Source organism: Berghia stephanieae, chromosome 11 (assembly GCF_034508935.2).
Source record: "Berghia stephanieae isolate SIO BIC M18660-M18661 chromosome 11, UCSD_Bste_1.3, whole genome shotgun sequence".
NCBI classification, from domain to species: Eukaryota; Metazoa; Mollusca; class Gastropoda; order Nudibranchia; family Aeolidiidae; genus Berghia; species Berghia stephanieae.
Window position 1 is genome coordinate 16,131,884 of NC_088370.1, and position 26,024 is coordinate 16,157,907.

A 26,024-nucleotide genomic window follows, 5' to 3' on the forward strand; every position below is an offset into this window, starting at 1 on the left:
CAACATTGATATTCACATCATCTACAAAATATAAAACATCCGTATTTACAAGAATCAACACATCTGGGCAGAGAAAAATGTTATTATTATTAGCATTTGCACTAATCATACGATACGTACTGTACAACATTTGACCTCAATAACTCTATTTTTATTATTATTTATTTATGTACTTATTAAAAATTTTTTTTTTTTAAAAGGTCTTTGATATGTAAAATTGTCAAAAATCAAACAATTTCCTTATTGACGTGACAACGAATTAATCAAATAATCGATAAAATGAAATATCAAAAGTCATCTTATGAAGTCAACAAACTTTTTGATTATTTTTTCAGGGTGTTTCTCATTTTTTAATATCTATTGTAACAGCTCTTGCAACACTTATTGATCTTATCAGTACTAAAACTAAAAAAAAAAAAAAAAAAAAATTAAAATAAATATGTTAAAGATTATAAATTAAAAATGTATCGGTATCTGAACCTCCCCCCCCCCCCTCCCCCAGGCTATACATAAAGGTTTCAATAAAAGGTCAGTCCATGAAAAAAATCAAATGTAGAAGAAAGACATAATATATTAATTCATTCATTAAATTAAATCTTCTGTGATAACTCACAGAAAAAAACTCGTCGGATTTTTTGTTTTAATTTCTCAACATTTTGTCTTCAAAACAACAGGAAATATTGTTGCCACCTCTAAATTCATCATATATATATATGAATTGGTTCTATTTAATTAAAAAAAAAAAAAAATTCAAAGAGAGAAAACAACAAAGTGAAAATAAAAAGAAAGACGAATGAAAGTAAACAGATACAGAAAGAAAGAGAGAAAAACCTAGATAAAAACAAATAAAAATTTTGATTGCACATTCACAAATAGAAGTGATTGTTTTGTTTGTTTTTAAGGGTTTTACGGCGCTTGCAACACATTTAGGTCATATCAGCGCCAGTAAAAAGGAAGAAAATGGGATTGTAAAAAGTTCTAGAATTACAATTAAAGCACAAAAGAAAAGGTGAGACAAAGGGGAATTGGTTCAAATAGGAAACAGATGTAGATTCCAAGAGCACACTGTCAAAGTACTTGGTTTGAGATCACCTAAAATTCTCATCCAGACACAAGCACAGTCCCAACTAAGAGGAATACACTCAAATGTTTACAAATCATATAATATAATATGTAAACTAAACATAATACAATGCATAACAGAGAGATGATTTACAAGGAAAAAAATATCATCTCCCAAAACTATAACTATACATTCGACTGTTTCCCTCCCAGCCAAGGAACTCCGGCAAGGGTCAGGACAAAACTAAGTAATCTCATTCCAAGACAATGACAGAAAACAATTGGAAAACAGGTACAGGGGGATAGAAGAAACAGCATGTACCTCCCTGCCCACAATGGGAGGTCAGGATCCCCACCCAGACAAATAGAAGTGAGGTGCCAAAAAAAAAGAAAAAAAAAAGAAAAAAAAGAGTTTTCTGCCCAATGTGTGGGGATATAGGGCCAAATTATTTCAATATCACAGTTTTCAATTACAAAATATCAAAAATATAAATTGAGTGAACATTACTTTTTAAGGGTTTTTTTTTTTGTAACTGATCTGAATCATAATCACAATGAAATGATTTTTCTTTTTGGGGGAAAATTTTAAGCTTAAAAGTTTAGCTTGGTCCCCAAATCAAGAAGCACGACCAACTTTGTGAACAGTAACTAGCAACACTGTGTTAAATGTTACTTGTTTTATCAATTTGACAAGTTTCTGAATCATTTCTGCTCTACATAGAAGAAAAAAAATATATCATCAACCACAAGTCCCATTTTATGGAAATTGAGTTACAGTTGTAGACAATGAGTAGAAAATTTGATTTGAGAGAAACGGCTTCAAAACTTACGATACTAACGTATTTCAACGTTATAATGCCCATGGAATAAAAATTAAATTAAAATGTTTAAAGTGAAAATCTTAACTTTAAAAATTTGTGAAAATATTGAATGCAAACATGAATAAATTATCATATTATTTTGGGAAATCCTAATTTTTTATTAGGAAGTCCCCAGAACACCTTTTATTAGCCGTATCTCAAAAGTACTTCCAGCGTCGTGTGAGCCATTTCTCTTGAGCGCTTCACAATTACAAATCTTTTGATTCATAGCAATTCAACAAGAGAATATATAAAGAACCTTTATAAAATAAGCCTTGTAGTTTTGGAAATAATAGCAGGTTGATATTAATATATGTCGCTGAAATAACCATAAGCTCTGTAATTTGAACCTTTTTTATGGCCAAATTCTGGTGTGATGTTTATAAAAATTATTTCAAATATATAAATATTGTATTGACCAGTGTCAATAGATTTGATAGCAGAGGAAATGTTGTGAAAATTATTTTAACAGATGATTTGATGCATTATATCAAAACAATATAAAATATAAACAAAACAAAACAAAAAAAAAACAAAAAAAAAAAAAAAAGCCAATAATAATCACACCAATCTTCTCTCTTCCCATTCTAGTCTCTTTGAATACACATTTCACCCGTTAAAACCTCTTGACTTTCAAAGATCCCCTTTCCTTATTTTATGTAATTATTCAGCTCCATACTGGCAGCACTCACTTCTTCCACCTTAAATATAATCATTATCCCCGATGTTACCATCCAGATGAATTGTCAGTTCCCAATCAACCTGATATATTCTAAAATTTTAATAAAAACTACAGACCTGCCAACCCTTCACATTCCAAAAGTGGAATCAGGATGCCTGAAAATAGGAATTTGAGACAAAAAATAGGAAATTCATCTTTTTCACCCCCCCCCCCCCTCTTTGCTATTTTTTATTCTGACCTTTATCATCAGTTTTATAAATCAGAATTTTAGAGACAATAGCGGAATAGTTCAAAATAGAAGAATGAAAATAGGAATTGATTCGCCAAAAGCGGAAGGGTTGGCAGGCATGAAACTGTATTCCCCCCGGAGTCATTGCGGTGTGAAGATTCAATCAAGAAAAGGTACCTCTTTTCATCCAATAGTTTAAAGCTGTGCCTGGAATGATGTTGCAATGAAAACATGCTCCATATTATGTAGACAAGGACTTAGGTGTCAATAATCACGAATAAATATAAAATAATGTGGCTACAATCATTACTTGAGAGATGAGCCTAAAAAAGACAGCCCTTCAAAAAAAAAAAAAAGCAATGGATTCTGCACCAGATTATTTTCACTGTGATATTTTAAAATAGGACATTTAAAAAAAAATTCAATAAATAATTTCAAAATTGAAAGAAAGTCTTCTAATTTTATCTTTAATGAAATTTATTACAGACTTTCACCCCCAGCCCAGTCGTCTTTAAGGGTGCTCTTCTATATATATATTATAAAAAAAAAAAACCCCAAAAAACATTTTCTAAAGCATTTTTCATTATTTCCCCCCCCCCCCCCCCCAAATTTTTTTATCTTACCAATGTGTGTTTTTCACTTTTTTCAAATGTGTTTTTGCACTATTTTCAATGCTTTCTTTTTTGTTTGTTTCATCATTCCTATTGTGTTTTCCCCCAATATTACAATAGTAAATAGTAAATCAGAACTATTCTTTTCATACAATTTCATCATCATTAAAATTGAATGTCAATGAAGTATAATATATATATTATATATATATATATATATATATATATATATATATATATATATATATATATATATATATATATATATATCAACAACGTACAATTCATAATGTTTCTTTACACATGTATTATATACGCAATTTTTCAAAAAACAAACAAACAATAAAAAAAAACACACAAAGCTTTGACAGTAAAGCCGACAAAGACAGATATATCAATAAACTTGCTTCTCGTTATATGTACAATATTATCACTGTCTTCATTGTAATCAACAACAAAAAATGTCCAGATTGTAACATGTTAGATATGACTGACATTCATTGTCCAACTCGTGCCTCTATCAGGGTTATTCATCTTGATTTGGACTAGTTTGCACTCAATTCAGTCCAATTTCATCTTTCCACCACCCATCGGCCTCGACGACGACAACGACACGACGACGACAGACACATCACATCGGCCATCTGTAGTTTTATATATATCAATCCAAAAGGACTGACTGACTGGCCGGCTAGCTGTTTGTTATCATAAGATGGATTCTTCATTGTAAACAGAGTTTGACGATGTTGCTGTCAGAGGAAGCGATTGAAGGTTGACTGACCCTGGGGACATGACCATGACCTCTTGGTTTGGGTCGTGATGACCGTCTGTGAACAGACTATGACTGAGTTGTTGTCCTGGGGGGAGGAAATTTTTAAAAGGGGTTTAATAGTTGTAAAATTAAAGTTGCTATAATACGGTTAAATCAATATGAACATCTATAAAGCCCATTTTTTATTCATTCCAACAGCAGGCCTTATTTCCATTTCAAACAGTACCAGTGGTCTGTTAGACAACCCTTTTTGTATAATCATCCTCACAATATGTCCTCATTCACACCTGAGTTGAGTGCTGAGTACCTTACAAATTTTCCACGTTCACTGTCACCCATCCAGCCACTGACCCAAGCTTAACATTGTTCCACTTTTGTGGCAAGACAAAGACGCCGTATTGCTGAGCTGAGCCACCAAGCCACAAACTAATCCCTGACTAAGTCGATGATGATAATAAGGATGACAATGGTAATGATGATGATGATGATGATGATGATGATGATGATAAGGATAATGACAATGATGATGACAATGATGATGATGGGAATGATGACAACGATGATGACAATGGTAATGATGATGATGAGAATGGTGACAACGATGAAGATAATGATGATTTTGATGATAAGGATAATGATGACAACGATGATGACAATGATGATGTTTACAATGCCAACAATGATACAACATAGAATAAGGCACCTTGTCCATCCATTATGGGCTGCCCAACTGGGGCGGAATGTGAAATCCTTGGGGGGTGGGGGTGTTGCTTGTTACTGTAGATGGGAATGGGCAGGTGGGAGGGGCGGAGGGCAGTCTCCCCATCCGGCTTCCCGAGTAGAGGCGGCTCTGCTGGTTGGGGAGGCCGGATTGAATGACCATCCTCCCTCCCAACTCCTCCTCCTCCTCCTCCAGGAAAGTCTAAAGCGTGGTGATTGTGGTTCTCTTTGCATTCTTCATTATCAGGTTCACCACCAACCGTAACTTCCTGGAAATTAAAAACAAGCAATAAAAATGAATAAATGGAATACAATAAAATAAATAGATGGATAAATAAAAGTCGATTAAAAAAAAAATAAAATATATAAATAAATTAATTAATAAACGAACAAAAATTCACTTTGCTTTGGTTTTTCAGCTACATCTATTCTTTGTATCTCTAGATTTTTATAAACAATGTGAAATTGAATGTAAGTTTATAAAGGGGAAACCCGAAACGTCCATTTTATCTGTTTTCGTATAATTAAATTGAAGCTTACATTCAATTTCACATTGCTATCTAGATTTTTTAAAACAGAACTTCCAAAACATTTAGGTTGAAATTAAAGACATGGAAAACTGTATGTCCATCTTTACCTGATCCATTTCTGCATCATCCAATGTTCTTTTTCGTATAATGAACCAGAGAGCGACAAAGAAACACAAGGAGACCACTTTCAACCCCGTGGCAATGCCTGAAACCAATGAAAAATATAAAATGAAAGGACCGATGAAAAATATAAAACGAAAGGCACAAAAAAGAAAAAAAAAAAAGAAAAGAAAAAACAAAACCAAAACCAAATAGAAACCGTGAGCTGTTATATATTATAAAATCCACTTTATATCCTCTATATATTATAAAATCCACTTTATATGCTCTATATCTTATAAAATCCACTTTATGTGCTCTATATATAAAACCCTTGAGAAGTGATATATTAATATCTTTTTAAAAATATAAACACTGTTATCAGCCAAGTACTCATTTTATATCTGAATGCAGTGAGAGGATGTGCGTAAAGAATCTTTTTCAAGGACTTGTCTTTGCACTGCCCAGGAGGGGAACTCGAACCCTGGACCTACTGGTCGAAAAGCAAGTGCAATACAACAAGACAACAAAGCCATATGAAGATCACATAAATACAGATTGAATTTTCTGTGAGTAATCAGGTAAATGTCTAAGATTATGTTTGCTCTCTATGTATGCTGTTTAACAGCCATGCCTGGGTTATTTCAATCTTCTCCTGGAAAATCCTATAACAAAAAACAAAAAACATATGGAATTCAAAAAGGGAATTTTATTTATTTAATTTACACTACAAAACTTTGTTGTTGAAATGTTTAACTCCTGTATTGCATAGATAGTTCGAAGATGATGTCACTCATGTCTTTGTTATTGTTTTTTTTGCCATCCGCGTTTATGAGTAATTCTCACTAAACTGTATTAACAATGACTATAAACCTTCAAGATTACACACAGTTTTGTGTGTCGGCCAGTTTTACTTCCGGATGGCAATGTTGTGAACTTCTTAGCCAAGTGCATACTATCTATAGATAGTGTGCACTTGGCTAAGAAGCTAACAACATTGCCATCCGGAAGTATAGCGGACCAACACACAAAACTATGTGTAACCTTAAATGCTTATAGTCTGGATAACACAGTTTAGTGAGAATTACTTATAAACACGGATGGCAAAAAACAATAACAAAGACCCGAGTGACGTTATCTTCATTCTATCTATAAAATGAATTCTTTACTCCTCAAATATTGGAAGGTTTATGTGCATGAAAATCACCCTTGGATGTTCCAGGATTATGCTTTTCTGACTAGCAAATTAAAACAAGGAATAGGAATAGAGTGACGTCAACTTCGTTCTATCTATACATTTCTTTGTGTCCACTTACCTACGTAGCTGTATCGGAATCGCACAATGTCGTAGAGAAGACAGGAACCATTGCCGCCACATTTCTGACTCCAGAGTAGACAAGCCTGATCTATGGCCTGCCCAAAGAATATGGGACTAGGAATGTAGGCTGTTGTCAAGTGGTGAAGGTTGGGGGGGGGGGGGTGCAACAATTGCCAGGAGAGGGAAGCGGGAAGAGGTGGGGAGGCAGGTGTTGGAAAAAAAGATTTTATTATTATTATTATTTGATATAGCACCAGTATCCACAAATAGTGTTCAGAAGTGCTTTACAATAGGTTTTTTTTGGTATCACACACATGTTCATTCATTCGACTACAAAATCACTACAATAGTCACACACATATCTTGTTCGAAGTTCACATAGAATCACTATATAAGCAGAACGAAAAATAATGGTTTTTATATGCCCTTTGAAGACCGGTAGACTTTCACATTAATATCGGGTTTTAGGTGGTAAAGAATTCCATACGATTGGAGCCAAAAATGCAAAACCACGCTCAGCAAACTTTGTTCTTGGGATGTTTTCCTCCATTAGCGAAGAACTGCCCGATTGCAGAGATCGAGATAAGTGAGTTGAAGTTTGAAAAGCCTGAAGTGTGCATTGAAAGGATATAATGGTGTATGGTTTAAATACCACTGTTGAATGTGTCCATGTTTAAGAAAAAAAAAAATATAAACATGTAATTATACCTTGGTAAGAACAGATAATAGTAAATCATTTTATCACCTTCAAAATATTTTGCACTGATAACAATCTCAATTTTCTTTCGCGCTGAAAAAAAAATAATTATTTTTTAAATTCTAGGGGCTAATAAAATGTTCAGTTGTTTTGGGGTCTTTTCATGTGCTAATCGACAAATTATTTTCATATGCAAATAACAATATCAATATTTTTTTGCTTGCTAAAAATGTTGTGGTTTTTTTTTGGGGGGGGGGTTAAAATTTGATCAATGATGATGATGATGATGATAATAGCTGTGATGATGACAATTCGAAAATTAAACGAACTCACCTGTGATGTTTAATTGAAACTCTGACGAGTCCAATTCCGAATGGGGAACAAATGAAGAATCACGCCGTGACTGTCAGGCTTTAACGCGTCAGAACAGACATACGGAACAAATGGAACGGGATGGGACACATACATACAAGTATAATCTATAACACTATTATATTATAGTCTAATGAGTTTCGATGATATTTACCAATGGGTGGGCATTTGTTCCCCATTCGGAATTGGACTCGTCAGAGTTTCAATTAAACATCACAGGTGAGTTCGTTTAATTTTCGAACTCTACCTCGTACTCCAATTCCGAAATGGGTTACAAATGAAGCTTGAAAGCGTTTGTCTGTTATGACGTAAATTACGAAATCCACGTAGCACTACTCATTTGTTGTTCATCCAGTACTGCCCTATTGAAATCCTTTTTCGTTCTCTCCACTAGCTTATGATAAAATTTTTTAAACGTGGTCTCTGACCTCCATCTTCCGCTTTCAGTATTATACAAAGTTGAACTCCTTTTGTGGCCGCTTTGCTAGTAGATGCTGCCCGGGTGGAATGGGGCTTAAAAATACTGATATCAATGCCCGCTAACTCCATTGTCTTTTTTGTCCCTCTCCTCGTGGTATCTATAGAGATTTCTTTAAAAATTTAAGTAGTGTTGATGCCAACGGCGGAAAAGATTTTTACTGATTTTATTACAAAATACCAGCCATTTCCTGATGTATGTAGTATATTGTTTTCTGGTATTTCGTCGCCATGAATTGATAATGATTTCACTAATTTCTTCTGAAATGTTTGCACTTTCGAGAATTTCCCGGACAAGCGGCAGGCTATCATTCTGCTGTTGTGTAATATGGGGTGAACTTTCTGTTTTGTTACTGGATGATGAAGAAGGTTGGCTTTCTTTGGTAATAGGGGTGGAACATCTGTTAATAAGTTTATGAGTTTTGGAAACCATAGTTGTGATTTCCAAACCGGAACAATCATGACACAATCCACTTTTTCGGTTTCTATTCTTTGTAGGATTCTGATAATTAGATTAAAAGGAGGGAAAATATAAGCATATAAATGAGACCAAGAAAATGAAAAAGCATTTATTCTCCATGCGTCTGCATCTTTTTTCTCTGAGACACACTGTTCTATTTTATGATTTATTCTACTAGCAAATACGTCAACTTGGAAGAGCCCATATTCTGTGTTAATGTCGTCAAAGACAGATTTCTCTAGAGACCACTCTGTTTCAAGCCCTTTTTCTCTACTAGCTTTGTCCGCTTCAGTATTCTCTTTTCCTGGTATGTGTACAGCTCTGACTGTCATATTTCTCTCTATACACCATAACCATAGTTCTCTGGTTATATTATTGCATTCTTCTTTCATGCTGCCTTTTTTGTTAATACATGATACAGCTGTCGTATTGTCGCAAAATAAAGTAATCTTAGAGTGGCCTTTATAATCAGAAGAAAATGCTTTCAAAGTGAGAAGAGCCGCTTTCAATTCAAGATAATTTATATGCCATCTTCTTTCTTCTTCTGACCATAAACCTCCAGTTCTAACTCCTGCAAATTCTCCACCCAATCCAGTATTACTGGCATCTGATGTTAAGATAAATCCTTCAGGTTGTGATCCTATCTTAATAGGTTAACTGCCCACCATAGAAAGCCATCATTTTCAATCTTCTTTATAGCCTCTGTTATAACAATAATATTATCGAAATTACCCTTATTTTTTGTTAACTCGATTTGTTTTTATAAATCTCCAATCTTTTATAAAACATATTTCCATATTAGTTACCAGGGCAAACTGCAACCAGTGTTCCTATGATTTCCGCAACCAGTGTTCCTATGATTTCCGCTAATTTTCTGATGGTAATAAATTCTTCACGAATGTAATGATCCCAAAGATTTTTCATTTTCTTAATCTTTTCCTCTGTTGGTCTAATGGTCATTGTCTTTGAATATAAGACAAACCCTAAATATGTAATCTCTTGGGTTGGTATAAGGCGAGATTTGTTGGTATTTATTGTGAAGTCCAGTTCATCAAATAGTTTACAAACTCTGTTACAAGCTCGTAAACAATCCAAATCTGTTCTCCCCAATATGAGGGCATCGTCTATATACATAATTATGATAATGTTTTCGTCTCTCAGGCGAGCAAGTACTGGTTTTATGACTTTTGTAAAAATCCGCGGAGCATCAGTGAAACCCATTACGAATGAAGTAAATTCGAACTTTCCCCTGAAAACATAAATCTGAAAAATTTTCTAGCTTTCTCATGTAGTGCAATACTGAAATAAGCATCTTTTAAGTCACAGGAACAAGCAAAGCATTGTTCCTGAAATGATATACTGCCTCTTGAAGACTGCTCATTTTAAAATGTGTATATTTAACGTATTTATTGAAATGCTTAAGGTTGAGAATAATTCTAAGGTTCCCATTACTTTTAGTTCTAGCGAATATATTAGAATACAATTGATTCTGGTTATCCTCGTCATCCCTCTGACTGCTTGGATAATATTTTTCTCTTTCAATTCTCTAACTTCTCTTTCAATTAGTATTCTTTCCTGTTCCGAAAATGTTATGCTTTTTGGGATAAAAGTTTACACAGGGGTAATAGTAAAACAAAGTTCTGGGTAAACTCCCCTAATTTGGTTTAACACCCACTGGTCTTTAGTGATTTTCTGCCATTTCTGTATATATAATCTTGTTTTCCCCTCTGTGAAATGATCTATAGTATTCTTAAATTCTAAACTTGCGCTATTGTCTTCTTTTCCCTTCATAATTTATCATTGTTGTCCTAAAGTTAAATTTGGTTCTGTGAGAAGTGTTTCCTTCCTCCCCGTCCTCCTCTTGTTATCCTCTCCCCCTCTGCTTTTGTGGGTTCTGGATGGTGAGGGGTAAGGCATCCTCCTTTGACCATTTTTTTATTTTCCATCACAGTGAAACGTGCCAGGTTTTGTCACGGCTTTCGAAAGCTTGTGGGTATCATTAATTGTCTTAATGCTTTCGTCTAAATTATCTCCGAAAAGGAACTCCGTTGATGTGCTTTCTTTCTGTTTGCACAATTCTCTACATTCTTCATTCAGAAAAGGCTTAAGTGCTTCTTTTCGAATTTGGCTGCAATTAGTATATACAGCTGATCCCACTCTTAACAAAACCGTGACTAATGGAGTCATTGCTTTGACCTCTATTACCCTCTTATTATCCTTTTCCTGGCTCCTTTTAACTAAGTCGCTCAGCAGTTTAGCTGTTATGGTTAAACTTTTGCTCATTAACAATTGAATGTTATTGATGGTCGTGTCCTTAGATTTTGCATAAGTAGGCAGTATACGCCATACTTGAGGGTTAATTCGAGGGACTCTGAGATTGGGGGTGTTTTTAGGGCAAAGGTGTTTATCCAACACTTTCTTGGTTTTTTCCCTGTTGACATTAGCGCACACTCCATTATTGACTATCTTTGCCACCGATTCGTGAATGTCTTCACCAAACGATTCTGGTACATTAAAAAAAAACTGTTCCAGTTCTTTTATTTCATTATCAATTTCATCTTTGTCCTCACTTTCTTCCACCTCTTCTTCTTTCTCATCTTCGTATGTCATATCATTTTCGAGCATCTCTAGCTCGTCGAGGTCACTGGTTGCGGTCATTGTGTGCGTGCCTTCTCCCCCCTTTTCGCTCTCATTCGGCTTTCGTTTCTTTAATGACGGCTCGCTGGAGTCGTGATTAGTCATTAATAGATGCGTTAGTGACTTGAAACCTTCTACAATTAACTGTCCCAATTCCGAATTTGAGGCGTGGGGATTGCTATGGGCGTGGGTATTAGAGTGGGTTTCCTTGCTCACTAAATGTGATGGCCCCTGATTAACTGCCTCATTTCCAATTGCTTTTGTTTTAGATTCTAATTTCCTTTTATATGTTCTACTGTCTTTTTTACATTCTCCATTTTTACCCCTCTTTTTCTCTCCCGCGGGAGAAGAAATTGGGTTTTTTGTATGAGTTAACACTCCCTCGGGAGATGTTATGGGAACTGTTTTAGTTTTCTCCCCCGCGGGGGTAGAAAGTTCCTTATTCAACTCTTCCACTTTATCTGGTTCCATTGTTTATTCGAAGTAATTTAAAACATTTTCTCAAAAGTTTAAATCATTAAGCACCACTTTCACAGTGTTAATAATATACTTTTGTATGAATTAACACTCCCTCGGGAGATGTTATGGGAACTGTTTCAGTTTTCTCCCCCGCGAGGGTAGAAAGTTCCTTATTCAACTCTTCAACTTTATCTACTCAAAAGTTTAAATCATTAAGCACCACTTTCACAGTGTTCGTAATATACTTTTGTATGAATTAACACTCCCTCGGGAGATGTTATGGGAACTGTTTTAGTTTTCTCCCCCGTGGGGGTAGAAAGTTCCCTATTCAAATCTTCAACTTTATCTGGCTCCATTGTTTATTAGAAGTAATTTAAACATTTTCCCTCAAATGTTTAAATCATTAAGCACCACTTTCACAGTGTTAATAATATACTTTTGTATGAATTAACACTCCCTCGGGAGATGTTATGGGAACTGTTTTAGTTTTCTCCCCCGCGGGGGTAGAAAGTTCCCTATTCAAATCTTCAACTTTATCTGGCTCCATTGTTTATTAGAAGTAATTTAAACATTTTCCCTCAAATGTTTAAATCATTAAGCACCACTTTCACAGTGTTAATAATATACTTTTGTATGAATTAACACTCCCTCGGGAGATGTTATGGGAACTGTTTTAGTTTTCTCCCCCGCGGGGGTAGAAAGTTCCCTATTCAACTCTTCAACTTTATCTGGCTCCATTGTTTATTAGAAGTAATTTAAACATTTTTCTTCAAAAGTTTAAATCATTAAGCACCGCTTTCACAGTGTTAATAATATGCTCCAATGGGAATTGGTATGTCACAGGTCTAATAACAGATTAAAAATCCAATAAGGATAAGGAAAAATTAACACAATTGTTTGCATTAAATAGACAAAACAAGACGCGTCCAGCCTTCTTGACAGTCGAACGTGAACTGACAGTCACGGCGTGATTCTTCATTTGTAACCCAATTCGGAATTGGGGTACGAGGTAGAGTGACAATGATGACGACAATGGCGGTGATGATGATGATAACTTCAGTGATGATAATACATATAAATAATGACCAAAAAAATGGTAAACAACATCTACTTACCAAACAATCTCATACACACAAACTGCAAGCCTAGAGCAAAAGACCTCTCCATAACACTCACTGACCTGGAATAGAAAAAAAAGAAAGAAAATAACCATTAAGGAAAATGTTGTCAGTGATTATTCAACGACTGTAAACTGACCAAAATTTAATTATGTTAGCATAGCTGCCAACTTTTCAAAAATAAAATAAGGAACGCCCATTTGGCCCCAGATGAGGGGTCGACGTGTTCCTTCCCCCCCCTCCCCCCCCCACATCGAATTGCAACAGATAAAAGTCAGCCTTTTTAAAATTCACATGGAAGTTTTTAGGTACTCAGTATAGGATATTTTACGATTCTTTCATTTCCTTCTATTTATACAAAGTTATTTTTATTGTGCCCAATAACACTACAAGCGTGCGAGTATGTGTTATTGCACGATATAAAAAAAACATAACGAATTTTAAAAAATACAAAGAAATGATAGAGTACTTTTATTCCACGCCTACAAGTAAGATTATTAGATATTTTGTAACCAAATGGTATGGTATTTGTATTCATGCGCATCGACAGACTATTTTATAATTGGATTCAATAGTCGTGACGTCACTTCCCTCGTAATGACGCATGGTAACTTAGTAACTGGCTCTAAACTATCGGAACAATGGTGGATGTCCTTATGAAATATTTCTCCGACGAGCATAAAAGCGTATCCAGAGGGAAAAAACATGATAAATCTGATCATGTTTTTACTTTTACACATTCTGATCACAAGACATATGAAAAGTTCTAGCCAGCATGAAGAATAAAAGTACAGATTTTCTTTGTTTAGAATCACGATGGCCGCTGTGACATCAGACTATTGAATCCAATTGCCAACCAGCTGTCTTTTACACCACATTTCACACCAGTAAAATGTGCGCAAATATTCTGCAATGGTTGAATGAAATGCGTTCAAAGCATTATTCAACGATAATAATTTACTAAGAAATGATAGGGTTTTCCAATGGGAAGGATGGAATTAATTATTTATACAAATATATATATATATATATATATATATATATATATATATATATATATATATATATATATATATATATATATATATATATAATATATATATACACAAATTATGGTGAATAGATGTACTAATACCATGAAATTTGGTCACAAAACATCTAATAGAATAATCTTACTTGGAGGGGTGGAATAAACGTATTCTTTCATTTCTTTGTATATATCAAACTTGTTATATTTTTATCGCAGTAGGTAAATACGATTCGAAATATCACACTTTGTCACAACAGTCAAGCACTGTTAACGGTGATCAGTGACTGAATGGGTGACAATGATTGTGGATAATTCCGGTCGTGACATGATGCCTTTGGTGGGTAAGGCACTTAATGGTTTTTTTTTTGTTTTTAAGGGTTTTACGGCGCTTGCAACACATTAAGATCATATCAGCGCCAGTAAAAAGGAAGAAAATGGGATAGTAAAAAGTTCTAGAATTACAATTAAAGCACTAAAGAAAAGGTAAGACAAAAGGGAACTAGTTCAAATAGGAAACAGATGTAGATTCCAAGAGCACACTCTCGAATACTAAGTTTGAGATCACCTAAAAGTCTCATCCAGACACAAGCACAGGTCCCAAGTAAGAGGAAAACACTCAAATGTTTACAAATCATTTAATATAATATGTAAACAAAACATAATACAATGCATAACAGAGAGATGATTTACTAGGAAAAAAATATCTCCCAAAACTGTAACTATACATTCGACTGTTTCCCTCCCATGCAAGGACTCCGGCCAGGGTCAGGACCAAACCAAGTAATCTCATTCCAAGACAACGACAGGACACAATTGGAAAATGGGTATGGGGGGATAGAAGACACAGCATGTACCTCCCTGCCCACGATGGGAGGTCAGGATCCCCACCCAGTAAGGCACTTAACACACATTACTCCACTTGACTCAGATGAGAATGAGTACCAAGCTGTATAAGTCAGTGATGGATATTGTAAGAGTGTTAGTACAAAAGCGACACCTAACTAGTGACTGGTACTGTATGAAATGGATATATGATACTGCATGGCCTGCTGGGGGAATGAACTCAATGAACCAATCTGAAGGTATTGAGCAATATCAATCTACCAAAATGAGCTACTTGGATGCTCATATTTTTGATCACACTTACCTTAGAGTGACCATCAGCAAGGGCATCTGAGTTCCGGCCACGCAGAAGGTCATAACGACTAGAAGGATGAGAAAAGGTAGCAACTTTTCACAGCGATTCTTGCAGCCGCCGCTGGTTGCCAAAGGGGAGATAATCACCTCTAGACTGGAGTGGGTTATTGGCCCTTCCCTGATGCAAGAACAGCCGCTGTAGTTCTGTTGATATATTTTTAAAAAAAACAACAACAATTATATATATATATATATATATATATATATATATATATATATATATATATATATATATAATAAAATAGAGAGAGAGAGAGAGAGAATAAATTTATTATATGTATAATTTAAAAATATATTTAATATAAAATAAATTATAAAATATAGAGTTTTATTGATGTTAAAATATGATTGTAAATACAATTATATATATATATATATATATATATTTTATAGAATATATATATATATATAAAGAAGAGAGAGAGAGAAGAGAGAAGAGATAGAGAGAGAGATGAGAGAGAGAGAGAGAGAGAGAGAGTAGAGCAGAGAAAAGAGAGATGAGAGGATAGAGAGACTAATTGTTTAATTTACAAATGTAACGCAACATTTATACGAAGCACTCTTGACTACAAGTACCACAACATATAGAATATATATAAATATAATGAATATAAATAATATATTATAATATATATTAAATATATATATATATAGAGAGAGAGAGAGAAAGAAGAGAGTAGAGAGAATAGAGAGAGAGAAGAGAGAGAAAAGAAAAAGAGAGAGAGATGATGAGGTATATAGAAGAGAGAAGAGAGAGAGGTAGAAGAAGAGAGAGAGAGAGAGAGAGGAAGAGGAGGAGGAGAGAGAAAGAAGGGAGAGGGATAGCAATAATTTACTCATTATAGAATTAACCTTCAATTACTGGTTAAGAGAAAGAAACAAATTATTCTTTACAAACCTCAAAAAAAAAAAAAACCCAATAAAATGACCAAAAACAACCAAAACAGAAAACTAAAAAAAAAAACTTTAAAAAAAAAAAAAAAGAAAAGAAAAAAAAAAGTCTTAACACCCAGAGTGTTATATTACAACCAGTAATCAAGGTAAAGTCTGCAGGAGTCAAGACAAGACATGTTAGTCCTCAGTATTACAACTGGTATTGGTTGTTATGCGTTGCTGCTGACGTCACACGGATCACAGAGGTCGACAACTCATTTCATTTGCATTCATTTCATTAACACATCGGCGGGGTAAGGTGTGACAACACGGGCAGGGCAGATGGATGACCATGTCCATCAGCGCCGAGAAGGGGTTAAATGATTCATTGGACATACAGATCAAGTTTCCCCGCCTCTTGTCCATTGTATGTACGTCCTATGTGGTCAGTTAGCAACGTGTCGGCACGCAAACAGAGAACTCCAGAGAACTGGCTAAATTGAAGAGTGAAATCTAAATCTAAAAATTAGAGTAACTTTCTCTTCCCTCCGCTCACCCCCCCCCCCCCCCCCCCCGCTCTTTTATTTTCTCTCTTCATAACTCCCCCCCCCCCCCCCGTCTCTCTATCTATCTTTCTTTTTCTCTGCCCATCTCTCTCTCTCTCTCTCTCTCTCTCTCTCTCTCTCTCTCTCTCTCTCTCTCTCTGTGTGTGTGTGTCTCTCATCTCTATCCAACCTCTTTTTTTCTCTCTGCCCTTCTATGACTGTCTCCTTCTCTTTATCTCTTCTTCCTATCCTCCTCCTTATCCCCCCCCCCCCCACCACCCCTCTCTCTCTACCTCAGTCCCTCTTTGCTCATCTCCTTGACCCCCCCCCCCTTCCCCCCCCACCCCGCCCTCACTTCTCTCCAGTTCTCCTATTTAATAATAATAATAATAATAATAATAATAATAATAATAATAATAATAATAATAATAATAATAATAATAATAATAATAATAATAATAATAATAATAATAATATACTTTAACATCCCAAAAAATGTAAATTCGTTTACAGACGTGGCATGCATTAAAATGTATAAACACAAAGTTGAGAATCTATGGCGACAATGTATACATATTATTATTCCCTGCCCTCTAAAACCTACTAGATTTGGATGAACTTACAAAAGCCTTCTCGTCCTTGCCAGGAGCATAGAATGGGTTGGCCCCTGTACAGCCCGCGTGGCACGGGGAGAAGTAAGTGATGCCGTTGATGCCGCAGATGGGCTGGATGTGGTTGGGAGAGCATGCACAGTTCTGGTTACAGCTGGACGTCAGGTTGGCCTCGAAGATCTTGTGGCCAGTGCTGGGCGGGAGGAGGAGGAGGAGGAAGAGAAACAAGAGAGATTGTGATAGTGGTGGTGGTGGTGGTGCCGTTTGTAGTGGTAGTAGTTGTAGTAGCAGTGGTGGTGGTAGTAGTAGTGGTGGTGATGGTGATGCTGGTGGCGGTGGCAGTAGTGGTGGTGATGGTAGTCGTTAGTGGTGGTGATGGTGTTGGCGGTGGTGGTGGTGGTGGTGGTAGTAGTAGTAGTAGTAGTAGTAGTAGTAGTAGTAGTAGTAGTAGTAGTAGTAGTAGTAGTAGTAGTAGTAGTAGTAGTAGTATAGTAGTAGTAGTAGTAGTGTAGTAGTAGTAGTAGTAGTAGTAGTAGTAGTAGTAGTAGTAGTTTGTAGTAGTGATAGTAGTAGTAGTAGTAGTGTAGTAGTAGTGAGTGTGTGAAGTATAGTGTAGTAGATAGTAGATAGTGTATAGTAGTAGTAGTATAGTAGTGTATATGTGAGTTGTGTGTATGTAGTAGTATGTGATAGATGTATTGTAGTATGAGTGATGAGTTGTGATGGATGTTTATATGAATGATGACTGAAGCATGAGGCTGATAGAGAGATATACGACGACGGCGACTATCATCGGCATCTTCATTCAATTATACGAAAAAGGTATCCCCTATCATACCCAAAGAGCAAAAACACAAAAACAAAAAACAAACAATCAAACAAAACAAAAAACAAAAAAAAAACAAAACAAAAAAAAAAACAACCCACCAACAAAAAACAAACAAACAAATGAACCAACAAACAAATATACACACTTACAACACACACACACACACACACATTATATATATATATATATTAATAATATATATATAATTTATAAATATATATATAAACTACTATAAATTAAAACAAACTTTTTTTTTTAATAAATGGGAAGAAAAACGCAAATATACCAATTTCGTGATTCTGACTGGTTGCCATGGTAACATAGAAAATCAATAACTTATTATTGATGGCCCTGACCTGACCTGACGATAATAATAATATAACATAACATAAAAATCTCATAACTCCACAATCGACATCATCATCATCATAGTCCAAGCACCAGGAGCTGTTCAACCACACCATGACTAAACACAATATTCTCTTCTTTCTTTTTTTTTTTCATTAACAAAAAAACAAACAAAACCCAATAAATTATAATTTATATAGATAGTATGCGCTTGGCTAAGAAGCTCATAACATTGCCATCCGGAAGTATAAAGGACCAACACACAAAACTGTGTGTATCCATGAACGTTTATAGTCGGGTTAATACAGTTCAGTGAGCATTACTCATAAACGCGGATGGCAAAAAACAATAACAACGACCTGAGTGACGTCATCTTCATACTATCTATAGAGCTCATAAAATATAGCACAATATCTACTAAACGTGCTCAAAGCGCTTCACAATAGATGGTCTCTGACCAACAGGAAGGTCCAGAGCCTCCTCGCTCGGCGCATAATCTAGTCCTTGGAAAAGGCTCTTTACTCGAAATTCCCTCACCGTACTCATGTGTAAAATGAGTACCTGACCGTTAACAGCGTTGTCTATGACAGATAAAAAAATGTGTAATATCGCCTCACAGGAGTCCTGTCTCGTTCTACATGTTATGTGTTGCTGTTGGTCAGGGACCCTCTGTAAAGCGCTTTGCGCACGTTTATTGCATATTGCTCTATATTTAAAAATCTCAACAAAAAAAAAAAAAAAGAAAAGCTCAAAATTGGGTCCCTTTGCAGACATAGTAGGCTGAATTTTTTGGAAGGATGAATTCTTTTTTTCTTCTTGTATTTTTCAATCTGTTTTGTCTGGGACTGCAGTTTCATAAACAGCTACATTTTTGATCAAAGAGAGAACGGATAGAAACCTTATAGATAGTTCGAAGATGACGTCACTCAGGTCTTTGTTATTGTTTTTTGCCATCCGCGTTTATGAGTAATGGTCATAAAAGTATTAACCCGACTATAAACGTTCATGGATACACACAGTTTTGTGTGTTGGTCCGTTATACTTCCGGATGGCAATGTTATGAGCTTCTTAGCCAAGCGCATACTATCTATAGATAGTTCGAAGTTGACGTCACTCAGGTCTTTGTTGTTTTTTTGCCGTCGCGTTTATGAGTAGTTCTCACTAAACTGTATTAACCTGCCTATAAACTTTCATGGTTGCACGCTGTTTTGTGTGTTGGTCCGTTATACTTCCGGATGGCAATGTTGTGAGGTTCTTAGCCAAGCGCATACTATCTATACCAGCAGTGATTTAATATCCGACAGTCCACTTACCTGTTGAAGTAGGGAAAGTTGGCGCCAGCGATTTTGAGGTTGTCACATCCCAGGAAGAAAAAGAATGAGAATCCGCTGATGGCGAGGGTGTTAAGTAGCAGGACAAACTGGACGGCTCCTGGAGATGGATGGATGGATTGATTGATTGATGGATTAATTGATGGATGGATGGATGGATTGATTGATTTAAGGATGGATTGATTAATTGATGGATTGACTGATTGATTGATTGATTTATGGATGGATTGATTGATTGATGGATTGATTGATGGATGGATGGATTGATGGATGGATTGATAGATTGACTGATTGATTGATTTATCGATTGATAGACAATACTAGAATAATACAGCCTTATAGAAAAATGGACAATAATATTGTTTGATAAATTAATTAGTTGTTTTATTACTAATATTGCTTAATTGATAATCTGCTTGATTGATTGATACATTGATTGATCGTATTGTTTGACTGATTGGTTGACTGATTGATTGATTGATTGATTAGATGAGTGATCAATCGATCTACCGACTGACTGAATGATTGATGCTTTATTGATGGTTTGAGTGACTGATTGATACAGCAGACGATACAAGTTATACTCTTTTTCGAGAGAGAGAGAGAGAGAGAGAGAGAGAGAGAGAGAGAGAGAGAGAGAGAGAGAGAGAGAGAAAGAGAGAAAGAGAGAGAGAAAGAGAGAAAGAGAGAGAGAAAGAGAGAGAGAAAGAGAGAAAGAGAGAGAGAGGGGTGGGAAAGGAGTGAATCGGGTATTAAGGACTGTATATAAACCAGAGGATAAAAAATATCTATAACATTCCATCCAGAGATAGAAAAAGTGTAAAAGTGTGTGTGTGTGTGTGTGTGTGTAAGTAAAATGGGGGGGGGGGGGGGGGGGGGGGGGGAGAAAGAGAGAGGTAGAGATATAGATAAAAGAGATAGAGAGAATGGGGGGAGGCGAGAGTCCATCTGATATCATTGATTTGACACACACACACACACACACACAAACACACACACACACACACACCAGAGGATAAAAGTTTTATTACTCATGCCAGAGTCACGGGAAGATTTATGGGCATGGGGCATGTGTCCTACTTATATTATACACCCCCACCCCCCTTCCCCACCACCCTTCTCTCATTGGAAAACTCTATCATTTCTAAGTAAAAATGTAATCGTTGAATAAATAATTCTTTGAACGTGTTGAATACAAAATTTTATTCAACGATTGCAGAATATTTGCGCACATTTTATTGGTGTGAAATTAGGTGTAAAAGACAGCTGATTGGCAATTATAAATAATCTTGTGGTGCGCATGATTACAAACCAAACGTTTTTAGTTTTGGGTCAAATTGTCATTCAAGCAGAAGGAGATACAAATTATGGTGAATAGAAGAACTAATACCATACTCGCAAGCTCGTTGTGTTATTGGGCACGATAAAAATAACTCGTTTAATAAATACAAAAGATGAATGAATCGTAAATTATACCCTCCCCCTGCCCTTCTATTTCTCTCTCATTTTTTCTCCATCTCTCTCTTTCTTTTTTCCTATCTCTCAATCTCTTTCTTACTCAATCCTCCTCCACGTCTCTTTCCCTTCATCTTTTCCCCTCCCGCTCCTCCCTCTCTATACCTCTCTTTTCACTCTCTCTCTCTCTCTCTCTCTCTCTTTCTATCTCTCATTCCTCCCCCCACGTCTCTCTCCCTTCATCTTTTCCCCTCTCTCTCTCTCTCTCTCTCTCTCTCTCTCTCTCTCTCTCTTCTAGCTCTCTCTCTCTCCACCAGAGAGAGAGAGAGAGAGAGAGAGAGAGAGAGAGAGAGAGAGAGAGAGAGAGAGAGAGAGAGAGAGAGAGAGAAATTCTTGGTCAAAATAAAAGTACAAAAGGAGATGGGGGGAAAATTGAAAAGGAGAACAATGGTGATGATGCTGATGATGGTGATAATGAAGAAGATGATAACATGAAACGAAAGGGCCATAAGTTAAAAGGTTGGTTGGATTGGGGGATGAATGAATGAATACATGTATGGATGCGTTAATCCCAGCGACATATTATGGTAAATCCACAATGAGGGGGACAGATGGACGGATACCCTACCTCCCCCCCCCCCCCAAAAAAAAAAACAAACAAAACCAACAAAACCCTAAACCCCCAAAACCAATAAACAACAGCAACAACCAAAACAATAAAAAGAAAACAAGAAGAAAAAAGAAACAACAAAAACGAACAACCAACAAAAAACAAAGCAGATAATTGAACGGATAGATATGGTAATGAATGAACTAAACAGATGTTACTATAGATAGACTAACGGATCGTATCATTTACCTTTAGGGGTCAGCGAGAGTTTCTTCATGATGTAGCCTCCGATGAGTATTCCTAGCACTGCACCAGGTATCCCGATCCCACCTGTTAGATAATGGCAAATGAATTGGAGAGGGGGAGGGGTAGGTGGGAGATTAGCAACTTTTAATGATAGTAGGATAGAGGCTTGAGGATACAAATGAGAAGACTGAGACTTGCGGGGCACTGCTGGAGACACAGGGAGGAGATTGCAAGCAGTCTTGTGCTATGGGAACCACCTGAGAGAACCAGAAGCAGAGGCAGGCAGAATAAAACTTACATTGACTGTCTGCTAGATGACACAGGAATGGACAACACCCGGGAACTGCGTACGCTAATGGAGGACAGGACAGAATGGCGAAGACTTGTGGCTCATGTTGGGCGCCCCAAGGGGCGGCCTAAGTAAGTAAGTAAGTAAGGATAGAGGCAATGTCACCCGCCAGTCCATGTGTGGAACCCCCCAAGGGGACACGAAAGATGGGACGTCCAAAACAGACATGGAGGCGTTCCTGGTCAGAAGAAATGAAACTGGCAGGCCTCACCTGGGTAGGATACCAAGAAGATGGCCAAGTTTGAGAGTTTGTTTTTTTTCCAATTTGAGGGTCATTTAAATCGGTCGATATTTGAAGGACAAGATTTCTGGCCATATTTTAAAATATGGGGTTTTTCAGAGTACGGCTGCATAGAGGTAGACGTTCCGAATAGGAACAGCGGCCATTGTGGTTCTAAACAAAGAAAATCGGTACTTTTTATTCTTCATGCTGGCGAGAACGTTTCATATTGTGATCCGAATGTGTAAAAGTCAAAACATGATCAGATTTATAATGTTTTTTTTTCCCTCTGGATGCGTTTTTATGCTCGTCGGAGAAATATTTCATAAGGGCGTCCGCCATTGTTCCGATAGTTTAGAGCCAGTTACTAAGTTACGATGCGTCATTACCAGGGAAGTGACGTTACGACTGTTGAAGGCTATTCTCACCAGTTAAGAGTTTGGCCATAGAGGTAGACGTCCCGAACTGAGACTCCAAATACTTAGGCAGGAAAACAACAAATCACACACACCACACCACACACAAACACACACACACACACACACACACACCAACCGATACTCACCCGTAAAGAGATGGCCCTAGAGGTAGACGTCCGAATGAACTCAATACTTAGGCAGGAAAACAACAAATCACACACACACATACACACACACACACACACACACACACACACACACACACACACACACCAACCGATACTCACCAGTAAAGAGATTGGCCATAGAGGTAGACGTCCCAAACTGAGACTCCAAATACTTAGGCAGGAAAACAACAAAGCCAGACACGATGCAAATCTCACAACAGATGGCGGGCAGCAGGATACCGTACACGGGGTTCTTCAGGAGATGCATGACAGCCCGGGGGATTTCTGGGGGAGACAGAAGAAACACGTTAATTGAGCTTTATATAGCTCAATATCCACTAAATGTGCTCAAAGCGCCTTACAAGGGTTCCCTGGTCAACAGCAACATTTAACATGTAGGACGGGATATAACAATTTCTCGGACAAAGACAATGCTATGCTGTTAACGGCCAGGTACTCATTTTACACCTGAGTACGGTGAGAGAATGTGAGTAAAGAGCCTTTTCCAAGGACTCAACTGTGTACCGAGCGCGAGGCTCGAACCCAGGACTTTCCGATCCGAAAGCGAGTGTCATACTACTAGACCACATAGCCGTTCATTCAGCAGAATGGTGTCCGTTTGTAGAAAGGAACGAAATTGATGATACATTGTTCATCACCCAAAACTCGTCAAAATATTTCAAACCGGAGATTTCAATCCAATCAAAAAAGTCGCAAACCTGATACACTTCAAATGAGTCGTAAGAGTATGATACCTCTATTTTACATCCTTTACACCTGAGTCGATTGAGTTAATGTATGTATGTATGTATGTGTGTATGTATTTATGTATGTATGTATGTATGTATGTATGTATGTATGTATGTATGTATGTATGTATGTATGTATGTATGTATGTATGTGTGTGTGTATGTATGTATGTATGTATGTATGTATGTATGAATGTATGTGTGTGTATGTATGTATGTATGTATGTATGTATGTATGTATGTATGTATGTATGTATGTATGTATGTATGTATGTATGTATGTATGTATGTATGTGTGTGTGTATGTATGTATGTATGTATGTATGTATGTATGTATGTGTGTGTGTGGTATGTATGTATGTATGTATGTATGTATGTATGTATGTATGTATGTATGTATGTATGTATGTATGTATGTATGTAGTGTGTATGTATGTGTGTGTATGTATGTATGTATGTTATGTATGTATGTATGTATGTATGTATGTATGTATGTATGTATGTATGTATGTACGTATGTATGTATGTATGTATGTATGTATGTATGTATGTATGTATGTATGTATGTATGTATGTATGTATGTATGTATGTACGTATGTATGTATGTATGTGTGTGTGTGTATGTATGTTTGTATGTATGTATGTATGTATGTATGTATGTATGTATGTATGTATGTATGTATGTATGTATGTATGTATGTGTGTGTGTATGTATGTATGTATGTATGTATGTATGTATGTATGTGTGTGTGTATGTATGTATGTATGTATGTATGTATGTATGTATGTATGTATGTATGTGTGTATGTATGTATGTATGTATGTATGTATGTATGTATGTATGTATGTATGTATGTATGTATGTATGTATGTATGTATGTATGTATGTATGTATGTATGTGTGTGTGTATGTCCCCAAGAAAGTAAATGCCTGGACCAGAGTTCGTGAGAATTGTTACCTAACCGGTCATTGGCACCGCTCATCATCGCTTGGCATTAACGTAACACCGAACCACAGAACCGGAGATAGGAGATAAGGGGGGTGGGATAGAAAGAGAGGTAGTGGGAGTGAGAGTGAGAGAGAAAATGGGATAGATAGATAGATAGATAGAGAGAGAGAAAGAGAGAGAGAGAGAGAGAGGAGAGAGAGAGAGAGAGAGAGAGAGAGAAAGGGGAAGAAAAGAGATCCTATCATTTGATTAATTTTGCCACCACCCAATAAACCAACAAGTTCATCATATTATAATAACAAAACAAAGCTAGAATATTTTGCCCCCATTCAAAACACCATAATGATGTGTGTATAGTGATTAATCACTTTTCGTCGAACGGATGTTATGCGTGTGCCTACCCCTGGGGCACAAGACTACCGGGACTTGCAGCAGCTGAAATAAAAGCCACTGAGACCATCAATGAATCACGGCCGTCCGTCCACGTTATAGCAAACCGGGATGCCAAATTATTTTGAAAAAAAAAAAAAATAAAAATAAACAAATGGGAAAAAGAAGCTGAAAATTATGAGCGAAGCATCCCATTATCTCAGATAAAACGATACATGTATAGTTTTTTAAATGTCCAAATAAAAAACGTCTCTCTCTCTCTCTCTCTCTCTCTCTCTCTCTCTCTCTCTCTCTCCCCTCTCTCTCTCTCTCTCTCTCTCTCTCTCTCATTCATCACTCCCTTTTAATTTACAGGTAGTGAATGGGGGCCTTTGCTGCATCAAACACACACACACACACACACACACACACACACACACACACATTTTATAATAAATTCCAGACCGACCCATGGAGGCTGATATCGATGATTAATAATAATAATAATAATAATAATAATAATAATAATAATAATAATAATAATAATAATAATATAATAATAATAATAATAATAATAATAATAATAATAATAATAATAATAATAATAATAATAATAATAATA

General features: G+C 36.2%; 1 protein-coding gene across 1 annotated transcript in view; it reads right to left on the minus strand.

Moving 5' to 3' along the window:
* Window positions 1–3,702: 3,702 nt before the first annotated feature.
* LOC144957404 (solute carrier organic anion transporter family member 3A1-like) overlaps window positions 3,703–26,024 on the minus strand; it is a 123,920-nt gene continuing 101,598 nt past the window's right edge. The window contains exons 6-15 of the mRNA XM_078888687.1: window positions 23,454–23,618; window positions 22,182–22,262; window positions 19,850–19,967; window positions 17,372–17,552; window positions 15,281–15,474; window positions 13,101–13,165; window positions 6,882–7,010; window positions 5,574–5,671; window positions 4,920–5,205; window positions 3,703–4,301 (exon numbers count right to left, since the gene is read on the minus strand). Coding sequence (XP_078744813.1) covers window positions 4,150–4,301; window positions 4,920–5,205; window positions 5,574–5,671; window positions 6,882–7,010; window positions 13,101–13,165; window positions 15,281–15,474; window positions 17,372–17,552; window positions 19,850–19,967; window positions 22,182–22,262; window positions 23,454–23,618 — 1,469 coding nt within the window. The 3' untranslated portion in view covers window positions 3,703–4,149. The remainder of the gene's footprint in view (window positions 4,302–4,919; window positions 5,206–5,573; window positions 5,672–6,881; window positions 7,011–13,100; window positions 13,166–15,280; window positions 15,475–17,371; window positions 17,553–19,849; window positions 19,968–22,181; window positions 22,263–23,453; window positions 23,619–26,024) is intronic.